This window comes from Nyctereutes procyonoides, unplaced genomic scaffold (genome assembly GCF_905146905.1).
Source record: "Nyctereutes procyonoides isolate TBG_1078 unplaced genomic scaffold, NYPRO_anot_genome, whole genome shotgun sequence".
Classification (NCBI taxonomy): Eukaryota; Metazoa; Chordata; class Mammalia; order Carnivora; family Canidae; genus Nyctereutes; species Nyctereutes procyonoides.
Genome location: NW_026575122.1, coordinates 13,359,880 through 13,370,624, shown reverse-complemented (window position 1 = coordinate 13,370,624; position 10,745 = coordinate 13,359,880). Strand labels below are relative to the sequence as shown.

General features: G+C 53.8%; 1 protein-coding gene across 2 annotated transcripts; it reads right to left on the bottom strand.

Annotated features, from left to right (window-relative positions):
- Positions 1 to 472: 472 nt before the first annotated feature.
- Positions 473 to 10,349, bottom strand: LOC129516939 (uncharacterized). Of its 2 annotated transcripts, none has more exons than XM_055336513.1 (6): positions 10,225 to 10,349; positions 6,834 to 6,997; positions 3,349 to 3,395; positions 3,170 to 3,224; positions 2,150 to 2,242; positions 473 to 857 (listed from the first exon to the last, which is right to left on the bottom strand). In XM_055336513.1, exons 1-6 carry the CDS (start codon positions 10,302 to 10,304, stop codon positions 484 to 486), a joined length of 813 nt encoding a protein of 270 aa, XP_055192488.1. In that variant the 5' UTR covers positions 10,305 to 10,349; the 3' UTR covers positions 473 to 483. The 2 variants fall into 2 exon arrangements, with proteins under 2 accessions (XP_055192488.1, XP_055192489.1); XM_055336514.1 differs by lacking the exon at positions 473 to 857 and adding an exon at positions 933 to 1,298.
- Between the last annotated feature and the right edge of the window lie 396 nt (positions 10,350 to 10,745).

The window sequence follows — 10,745 nt, the reverse complement described above, 5'->3', positions numbered from 1 at the left end:
CATTGCTTTCCACACATGCCTCAGTGTTTGGCTGTTTTCCGCAATCTAATGCATCTTTGAGGCTTTGAGGTCTGTCACCGAGGCCTCTTGGAGTATAGTGCCAGAAGCTTGTCCCAGGCGCCTATTTCACATCTCAAACCTGTGTGCCCTCCCAGCAGAGCCCAGGTGGCTCAGCAAAGAGCTTCAGCTTGTGGCATGATGCCCACGGAGGTCAGGTGGTGCAGAGAAGCTGGGAGCCGGCCAGGGGCTCTGGCTGAAAGGTCAGGTTTCTGCTGACTTATCCTAGGACTCTGTGACTAAGCACATCGGCTGTGCCTCGGTAGCCACCAGGATGGGCACGCTGACTGCCCCTTGCGTATCTCACTGGTGAACCATGGGGTCAAGTATTAGCAAGGGGACTAATACTTGAAAAGGATTTTAATCAACCAGCACACGATTATTTTTTTATTTTATTTATTTATCCCCCCCCCCTTAAATAGTTGTTTATTGGCAGTGGGCTGGAAAGAGCAACGGAGTTAGCATGTACAGACAACACCACACACCAATGTCACGTGGGAGGCCAAAGTGATGGGAAAGAGCAGCCTGGAGCCCCAGGTGAGGCCCTGTCTTCAAGAGTGAGTGTGGGAGGGGGCGGGGCTGGAGTGTTGAGGGGGCAGCCTTAGAACACCTCGGCGGCTTAGTAGGCAGGGTTAGAGATGAAGAGGGACTCGCTGGCTGCAGCCCCGGCCTGACCACTTCGGGTGTACTTGCCTTGACAGGCGGGGCTGTTGGCCAGGGCTCGATGATACACTCCTCCTGGGCAGCCTTCAGGTTCTCCTTCTTTCCACCCTGGGCCTTTAGGGCAGAAGCCTGCGGGGCTGGGCCATAGGAGAAGGTCAGGGCCCATGGCTTCAGCCAGGGGTGAGGGGGTGGGGGTGGGGTTGGGGGGCCACTTGTGGATGTCCCTGAGGTTGATGGATGCCTCCTCCTCACTCTGGCCTTCAGATAGGAAGGTGATCCCAGTAACAGCGGGGGCAGTGCTGTGACAGTTGCCATGGCAATCTCCTCGTGAGAATATTTATGGGTGCAGGCGTGGCCTGGGGTTACCACATTGCGCTTCAGCAAGGTGCCTTCCTAGATGTGGTGGTCACTCAGGGCCTTGTAGACAGCAGCCAGCACCTTCTCGGTTCCAGACTGACCGCTTCAAGTCATGGTCCGCATCAGGGAGGATCTCAGGCTCCACAAGGGGCACGATGCCATTCTGCTGGCAGATGCTGGCAGAACGGCCCAGACGCTGGCATTTTTCATGATGGCAAGGCCTGAGGGGGTGTGTTCCCCACTCTTCAGCACACAGCCCACTTGGCACAGTCAGCCCCGTCCTTCCTGTACTGGGCACAGCGCTCAGCCCATCCAGCCCTTGGGGGGTAGTCTGGCCGTTTGATCCTGCGGGGAGGCACCCCACCCTGGTCCCCCTTGATGCCTAGGACACTGCCCTTGCATTTGATGACTTGGGGAAAGGGACGACTGTGGTCGTCCGGCGCAGTGCTCGTGGAATAGGATGGCCCCAAGGCAGCACAGCTGCGGGGAGGAGCGTCCGCCCTCCTCCGTGTTCTCTGCAGCCAGGATGCCCTTGCCTGGGGCGGCGCCGCAAGCCACGCTGGAGAGCTCCTCCCGGGCAGCCCGGGGGCCGTGGTTTAGCGCCGCCTGCAACCGGGGGCCTGATCCTGGGGTCCCGGGATCGAGTCCGGCATCCGGCTCTTTGCATGGGGCCTGCTTCTCCCACTGCCTGGGTCTCTGCCTCTCTCTGCCTCTCTGTCTCTCATGAATAAATAAATAATCTTTAAAAAAAAAAAAAGCTCCTTCTGCTCCGGGGTCAGTGCTGGGTGGGTGGGGGGGCATGTTGCAGCCAGTCCGATTTTTTTTTTTTTAAGATTTCTTATTTATTCATTTCAGTGAGAGACAGAGAGAGCACAAGCAGGGGGAGAGACAGAGGGGAGGGAGGAGCAGATTCCCCGCTGAGCTGGGAGCCCGACATGTGCTCCAGGGACCTGGAGATGATGACCTGAGCTGGAGGGGGAGGCTTAACCATCTGAGCCTCCCAGGCCCCCCAGCACATGACACCTACTGAGCCTAACGCTGATGGGGTTAAAACAGAGGATGCACAACTCACCTGTGCTGTTAGAGGTCAGCATGGTGGCAACACTTTGGAGGGTGGCTGGTGACCCGAAAGGGACGTGTGGGGCTTCTGTGGTCTGGAAATATTCTGAAATTTGATCACGGTGTTTTATATGAGTATGTGGACTTTGTGAAAATTCATATAGTGATCCCTGGGTGCCTCAGCGGTTTGGTGCCTGCCTTTGGCCCAAGGCGCGATCCTGGAGTCCCGCGTCGGGCTCCCGGCATGGAGCCTGCTTATCCCTCCAACCGTGTCTCTGCCTCTCTCTCTCTCTCTCTCTCTGTCTATCACAAATAAATAAATAAATCTTTAAAAAAATTCATATAGATATGTCTCCCTCTCCCTCTGCCTGCTGCTCTACTTACTCTCTCTCTCTCTCTCTCTTTTAAGATTTTATTTATTTATTCATGAGAAACACACAGAGAGAGAGAGAGAGAGAGAGGCAGAGACACGGGCAGAGGGAGAAGCAGGCTCCCTATGGGGAGCCCGATGTGGGACCCGATCCCAGACCCCGGGATCATGCCCTGAGTCGAAGGCAGATGCTCAACCACTGAGTGACCCAGGTGTCCCTCTCTCTCTTTTTAAAAAAGATTTTATATATTTATTTGAGAGGGAGAGAGATAGAGAGCATGAGTGGAGAGAGAGGTAGAGGCAGAGGGAGAAGCAGACTCTCTGCTGAGCAGGGGGCCCAATGTGGGGCTCCATCCCAGGACCTCAGGATTGTGACCCGAGCCGAAGGCAATCGCTTAGTTGACTGAGCCACCCAGGCGCCCCTATGTTATGCTTTAATAATTGAACTGGGCCAAGTGCGACTTGGGGCTATGAGTGATCTAAGCCCCTCTCAAAGGCAGCTCCTCAGGGAGGCTGAGACTTCCTGTTCACGCCCCCCTCTCAGGACACTTACTGTCCTAAACCTCCACCCACCGCCCACGTTAACACCTTGTTCCGTGTTCTTGTTAGCAGCTTTATGGATCTGTGGGTTCCAGCAAAACTGTTGACATCAACACATCGTACCCACATTGTGCAGGGGCTTCTGGACGTGCCAGGGGCAGAGCGAATGCTGAACAGGCTGTGGGAAAGATGAGCCCTTTAAAGGTGTTCCTGTCCCCCCTACCCCGCCCAGTACACCGTGACATCATTTCCTCCAAACACGATGCACTCCCACTAAAGCACTGTCCAGGTTCTGCACTTACCTGCCCAGGTGAGTCGATGAGCTCATCTGTGCTTTGAGGCAGTTGTCCTGGAAAGAGAAAAAAACACTAAACAACAAAGTGAAATAGAACGTGAGCCTCCCAGCTCCCAGTGAGGTTTTCACCTTGACCTCTACTCAGGAAGGGCCAGTTAGCGCCAGCGAATGACTTCAGACAGGGCGCCCGTGTGCTAAGATAAACATGGCCAAGCCCTTTAAACAAACACTGTGGGGAGGTTGGGCTGAGCGGTCAGAACATGCAACCAGACAGAGAGTGAGGCACAGAGTCCCCGTGAGGGGCTTGAATCTGCATCAGTCTTCATCTTGCCACCCGGGAGCTGTGCAACTAGGGCGACTGATATGCCCTCTCTGGGCCTTGGGTTCCCTAAGCCTGAAGAGGGAATTTGGTTGGAGTAATTCCTATGACCCCTGACAGGAGCGGAATGAAATCACCATGCCCATGTAAGGTGTCCTGAGTCAGGGTTTTACTGGTGGGCTGATTGGTTTTGTTTTGCTCTGTGTTGGGCCACAGGAGCGGAGAACAGAGCTAACCACACTCAGTTGTTGGCACACAATTATCATCCACAAAACCCTGGGCAAAACCCTTTCATGCTGGACATTATTATTATTATTTTATTTATTCATGAGAGACACAGAGATTGAGAGGCAGAGACACAGGCAGAGAGAGAAGCAGGCTCCACGCAGGGAGCCCGACGTGGGACTCGATGCAGGGACTCCAGGATCATGCCCTGGGCCAAAGGCAGACGCTCAACCGCTGAGCCACCCAGGCGCCCCTGGACATCATTTTACTTCCCTGCACCTCTACACTTTCAATCCCCTTCTCCTCAGTGGGCACCCACCACAATGCACTTGATATCTGTTCTTAGATGTGTGTGCGTGGAGACGTGTGTGTACCTACATGTCGACATGGAGACATATCCTTGTAAAATATGTAGCATCGTTAGGATGCGGATTTTTAATTTACGCAAGTTAGAGCGTTAGTTACTGTGAATCCCGCTCTGTTTCTTCACCCTACACCCTGTTTTTTACGATCTCTCCATGTGGCTGTGTGCACCTGTAGCTTGTTAATTCTTACTGATGCACAAATTCTTGAGTCTGTGACCACCGCATTGTTCTTTGCCTTTCCTCTGTTGATGGACACCTGGTGACTCACACGTTGTGTTACCACACACAGCACCACAGCGAACATTTTCACACACATCTACTTCAGAAGCCCAGAGTTTCTCAGGAACTGCTGCCTCATACGGTCTAGGTAACAGTCGCTGTCACTAGGGGTGGGGACAGAACAGACAACTGCACGGCGCTGGAGAGCTGCAGCCCAGGCCCGGGCCTGCTGAACCGCAGCACTGCTTGGCTCCTTGTCTGGCGCGGGCTCCAGATGCTGTTGTCTGGGGAAGAAGGCACAACTCGCACTGATTGGCTCCAGGTTTGAGAGCCACCGTGTCCTTCCTGCACAATGGTTTGTCATTAAATGCAATACAATTTACTAATTGATTGTCTTTCCTGGTCCTAGCCTACAAGTTCTTCAAGGGCAGGCCCAGTGCTTTCTCCCCCATGGTTGTACTACGCCCCAGGCCTACGACAGAGCACACGCAGGAGATGCCCTGCAGACACCTGCCAGATTTACTCATCAGTGAGGGAACTCGGGCTGTAAGGAGTAGGAACAGAGCCTCGGCAAGGCCGGGACCACGGTGCAAAATTTAAAAAGACCTTGTGTCAACTGCACTCACATAAAAAAAAAAAAAAGAAAATTAAATTAAAATTAGGGGTGCCTGGCTGGCTCAGTGGATGGAGCGTGTGACTTGGGATTTCAGGGTTGTGATTTTGAGCCCCACACTGGGTGTAGAGATTACTTAAAAATAAAAGCTTTAAGGACTTAAATTAAAATTAAAAAATTTAAGAAGGCCTTGTCCTCAGCTGTCAACCTGCATGTACACAACCTGAAATTAAGGGTCTCCCTTGCCTTGTTCTAGAGCTCACTCTGACTTTAGGCTTTTTTTTTTTTTTTTTTTTAAGATTTTATTTGTTTAGGGGCGCCTGGGTGATTAAGTGGTTGAGCATCTGCCTTCGGCTCAGGTTGTGATCCTGGGATCCTGGGATCAACTCCCACATAGGACTTCCTGCTCAGTGGGGAGTCTGCTTCTCCCTCTCCCTCTGCCCCTTCCCCCACTTGTGCTCTCTTTCTCTCCCTCACTCTCTCTCAAATCAAGTCTTTTTTTTTTTTTTTTTAAATCAGCACCTGGCAGGAATAGCATTTGTAGGAACATCCCCTGGGAACCTCTGTTCAGACTTCTAATGAGTCTGGTCTAGGTTCATCAAACTTACCCATCAGAAAGAGAGACGATGCTGTTTCAAAACCACCACCTCTCCCTCTGCCTATGTCTGCCTCTCTCTGTGTGTCTCAAATAAATAAATAAATAAATAAATAAATAAATAAATAAATAAATAAACAAATCTTTAAAAAATTAATTAAAAAAAAAAAGAAGACTACACATTTGTGCCAGTAAACACAGGGCCCTGGGGTTCCAGAGAAGAGCTGAGGCACCTGGGAAGCCAGGGTATAGGGTCTCACTGGGGTAAATAAAAAGAGCCAGAGAAATGCCTCCTTTATGGAGTAGGGGTCCCCAGCCCCATAAAGCAAACCACGTCAGTGAAGTTGTTTCCAGAAGCCAGAGAGGCCGCTGGGCAAGCGTCAGCCTTGCCCAGAAGATGAAAGATGTGTCCCTGCCCAACTAGACCCTAGGAAAGGCCATCCAGTCTCCCTGGTTGTCCTCATTCTTGGCAGGGAGGGGACTCTGCTGACACCTTTCCCCAGGGGCCCAGGGCCGGGGCGGCTCCCCGGCACCTCCAGGAGGTCCCTGTGCTCACCAGCCGGGATGGGAGGCTGTTTCTCTCCTCTCCTGAAACTGAAACCTCAGAAAAGCAGCCTTTCAGATCAGTAGGACCATCGTGACACTGCCATACCAAGGAAGCCTCATTACCCGAGAGAGAAATAATTATCTTTCTGCTTACTTCAATGTTCACTTTGCTGGAGAGAAATTCTTGTCGTTTCCTCCCCACCCATTTTTTTCCCAAACTGGACTTTCAGGCTCGGCGACTCTCTGAGAAAGTTTTTTGGGGTGTCCTTCCCTTTAGGTCCTATTCTCCTCCCACAGCCCCCACCACCGGCTCCCGTTGGTTTGTTTGTTTTCTTTGAATCTCTTCTTTGTCCCCTGACCTCAGATCCCTTGCCAGGTGGCCAAGCTGAAAACCGGTGCAGCCTCTGCTGTCCTTCCCCGAGGCCCTCCAGCTTCTGGAAGCAGCAGCAGCAGCAGCAGCAGCAGCAGCAGGCGATGCCTGGCCAGGTCCCCTCTAAGGGCCGTGAAATCTGTCCAACCAGGAAAACCCCAGCCTACGGCCAGCTCCCCACGCTTAGAAATGGTGCCAAAAATTGGTGTGTAACGTCGTTTCAACAGTGGTGACACTCACTTTCCTCTTGCGGCCCTCTAGCGCCTTCGGGCCTGTCCTGAAGGAGGTCCAAGTGTTCCCAGTCTCCGTGCCCGCAGGACTTGTGGACGTGGTTCAGCCCAGCTTGGTTACAGGGGCACGTAGCTGTGGCTCTCCTCCTCGGGAGAGAGCGAAACCACCGAAAACTGTGTTTTAAGAAAAAAACAATCATAAATTCACCTTTGTTTTTGTTCAAGTAGGTTTAAGCCCAACATGGGGCTCGAACTCACCACCCTGGGGTCAAGAGTCACAGGCTCTACCCACGGAGACAGCCAGGTCCTCAGTTTTGTTTTTTGTTTTTTTTTGCCAAAAGTTCAGCGATGACACCTATACTGATCCCCCTTCTTTTCTTCCTCCTCCTCTTCTCCCTCACTAATACTCTACTGGCCGTAGGGGGACCTCAGGAAACCTCAGTAGGATGCCAATCTTGGCAGATCTTCTGGGGAGGGGGTGGATTTGGTGCAACCCGGGGTCTGCAAAGTGCCACCCTATCATGTATTGTTAGTGCACTGTTTGCACAAGGAGCCAGCCAGGTCATTTAGACGCTAAATCTAGGCCTGTGTCTCCAGGGAGTGAAGGCCTGGGAAAGTGGGCAGAAACAAAAAAAAGGAGGCGGTTGCTTGGGGTTGGAGGGGCCATCGGTGTCCATGGAACCCAGCCAGCTATTTGGCCCCTTGGTCAGTGGCACCTTTGACCGCATTCCTCAGGGCCCTAAATACTGGAACCCTAGACCTTCTCTGTCTTTGAATCCAGCTCTTTTGGCTATCCTTCAGGCCAGGTGTTTTTTTTTTTTTTTAATTTTATTTATTTATTTATTCATGAGAGCCACACAGAGAGAGGCAGAGACACAGGCAGAGGGAGAAGCAGGCTCCAAGCAGGGAGCCCGATGTGGGACTCGATCCCGGGTCTCCAGGATCACGACCTGAGCTGAAGGCAGAGCTCAACCATTGAGCCACCCAGGCGGCCCTGGGCCAGGTTTTTGAGTCCCGGAGTCTGCCCACAGCCCTGAGGGTAGGGTAGGAAGAGGAGGAGCTGAGAAAGCAGGAGGGGACAAAATAGCTATTTGGGTTCTTGGGGAGAATATATTTACTTAGTTATTGGCAGCAGTTTGTTTGTTTTTAAACCTCAAACCCGCATGCTACCAGGTTTATACAGGGCGAAGCAGGAGTTGCCCTCCCGATCCCCCAGCCGCCAGCCAGCACACGGGCACAGGGGAGCAGGGGCGCAGGGGCACGGGGGTGCATGGGCACAGGGGCACACGGGCACACACGCACATGGGCACAGGGGTGCACAGGCACATGAGCACATGGACACTGGGGCACAGGGGCACACGGGCACACGGGCACAGAGGCGCACGGGCACACAAGTACACCTGCACGCCCAGCGCCCCACGCAGACACAGCCAGCGCCAGCTCTAGGAGCCCTGGTGCGGGGACCTGCTCCAGCCACCAGCTGCCACCACCTCTCCCTTGTCGGCGCTGCCACTGCCGGGCAGGTGAGTAACCCAGCGGCTTCCTGCCTCGCTCTGGGTGAGGTCACCTCCCGGGTGCCAGAGGGAGGGAGGCGACTGATTGACGATGGTGCAGGCTGTCCCTGTCTGTCCCGTGTGCCACTAGCCCTCTTCCCGTGGGAGAGGGCCGAAAAGGATGAGCGCTCTCATGACCTGAGCAAGTCTCTGCACTGGGGGTTCCTCCCAAGCACGGGGCTCATGGGGGCTCCCGAAGGCAGATAGGCCTGGAAAGGGCACTGGACTCCGAGCCCATCGATCGGCTCAGGGCCACTAATCGAGGTCCTCCTGGGTGTCACCGTTCACACACGGCGATGTGGCGGAGATGAGAGAAACGAAGTCCCAGGAGCTGGTGTGCGGGTGGACCGGTGGGCGCAGGAAAGATGGGCAATGATCTTGGAAATAAGGTCACAGCCAGACGGCACACAGGACAGGGTGAGCCCACGGTTCTGGAAGGATGGCCGCGGATCAGCAGACTTGGGGCAGCTCTAGTCTCCCGGAGAAGCCACCTGCCACCTGGGACAAGGCCCAGACGTCACTTTCTTCTATTGCACAGTGAAGGTGTCAGGCCAGGTCACCTCACGTCTCCTCTCCATAGAGACAGCACACAGGAAGTTCAAGCGGGATGTTCTATGACTAACTCTTCCCAGAATCCCTTTTCTGTGGTTACAACCTCTAGGAAGGGAGATCTTTGTTAAAATCCCTCATCAAACAATGGTCAAAGGTCTAGAGAACACGGAACAGCAGGAAGAGGAACCCAGCCTCGAAACCAATGCCTTCTGTATCACTCAAATTGGCCTTGTGCCCTCTGGGTCTCTGCTAAGAGCCCAGGTGGGAGGAAGGGCAGACGGTTCTCTAGAATTTGAGAGCCCTGGACAGCTGGGCTCACGCAGCCATAAATCATGGGGGGGGGGGAGGGAGGAAGAACCCCAGCTGCAGCACACCTGTTGGCAGAGGAGTCCACGTGTCGCATCCCAGCTACACCAAGCAAATCCCCTTGGCATGGCTGTGCTGCAAACAGGACCAGCAGATCTGGTTTTCCGAGTGCTCTCAGGGCCGGCCCGAAAGGGGAACTGAGTTCAAGTTCCACCGAGAAAATCCTGCTCTGCAGAGAGGACCAGTTTAGCCCTTGAGAACCAGAGGTGGGAGGAAGGAGTGGAGACGAGCTTTACCTTCCCCTCCCCTCAAAGCGCAGTGACTCATACAGTTTCTTTCTTTTTTTAATTTACAGGTTCACATGTCACCTAGAAAGCGGGCACAGTGCCTGGGGGTCTGGGACCCTGGGCTCCTGGGACTCCAGCAGGTGTAGCGTTGTGAAATTCAACCCACTGAGGTTTTCCTGTCTTGGCTGGATGGGAATGGCACACACCTGACAACACAGAAGTGGTAGGGCCTCTATTTTAGGGGGATGGAGGGCTCCCTGGAAACCTCCTTTCCTGTCTGATTCATGCTCATCCGCAGTGCAGGAGGCTTAGGAACCGTGAATGACATATGAGCGCAGGCAAGCAAGCCGGTCAAAGGGACTCATACATCACTGCTCCTGTGACATCCAATTATTCACGCCATTGAGGCTTGTGACTCTTCTCAGGGAACCAGGACGGCTATAGACAGAGGCAGCGTGTAGGGGTGCGAGTGGGGTTGAAATAAATGAAGAGGCTGACAGCATCAAACCTCACCACCTTCAGGCTCTGAACCTGGGACTTGCCATTGCAGGAACATTCTGGATCAGATGGGTCTGCACACAAAGAGTGGGGCACTCGCTCGGAGGCTGTGGGTGAACCTTCCCCACTTTGTACTTCTTTAAGGAGGGGTGGGTGGGCAGAGTGGAAGGAGTGGGGGCTGAGGGGAAGAAGGGACAGCACTGACCTCCAAACATCTGTCATTTTCCTGCCAGGCCAGGACTCTTGGGAATTCGCCTGACTCCCACTGATGTCAGAGCTCCCCATGGCTTCCTGTGTGTAAGCCGCACGGAGTTCTTGCCTCTGCACTTCTGCCAGAGTCATTCTCATTCCATGACAAATCCACAGCGAGGTGGGAGGTGGGGAGGTACCAGCAGATGCGCTTGCGCTCTGGGAGCTTGGCTGAGGTTTCCAGAGACAGGCAGAGAGGCCTCCTCACACTGCCTCTCCGTCCAAGCCACTCTCACTTACTGTGGGAAGATAAATGGTGGGTGCTGTTCAGGCCTGGGGTGCCAGGGACATCTCAACTGCCTGCAGACTCTCACTATGACCATAGGTGGGAGGGATCTTGGAGGGGTGGCTGGTGGGCCCTGGGATGTGTCCGGTGCTTGCGTTCGGCCTGGAGGTAAGTGTGGGGGCAGGTTTACACATTGCGAAAAGTTACAAAATCAGTCCTTCCCAATTCTACCCTGAACCTCTGCTCCCGTG

Coding starts and splice junctions, on each gene's coding strand:
- LOC129516939 (XM_055336513.1), bottom strand. CDS start 10,304: ATGGGGAGCTCTGACATCAGTGGGAGTCAGGCGAATTCCCAAGAGTCC. Junction 6,998..10,224: donor AAAATGACAGATGTTTGGAG/GTCAGTGCTGTC, acceptor CTTAAAACACAG/TTTTCGGTGGTTTCGCTCTC. Junction 3,396..6,833: donor TAGAGGGCCGCAAGAGGAAA/GTGAGTGTCACC, acceptor TTCTCTTTCCAG/GACAACTGCCTCAAAGCACA.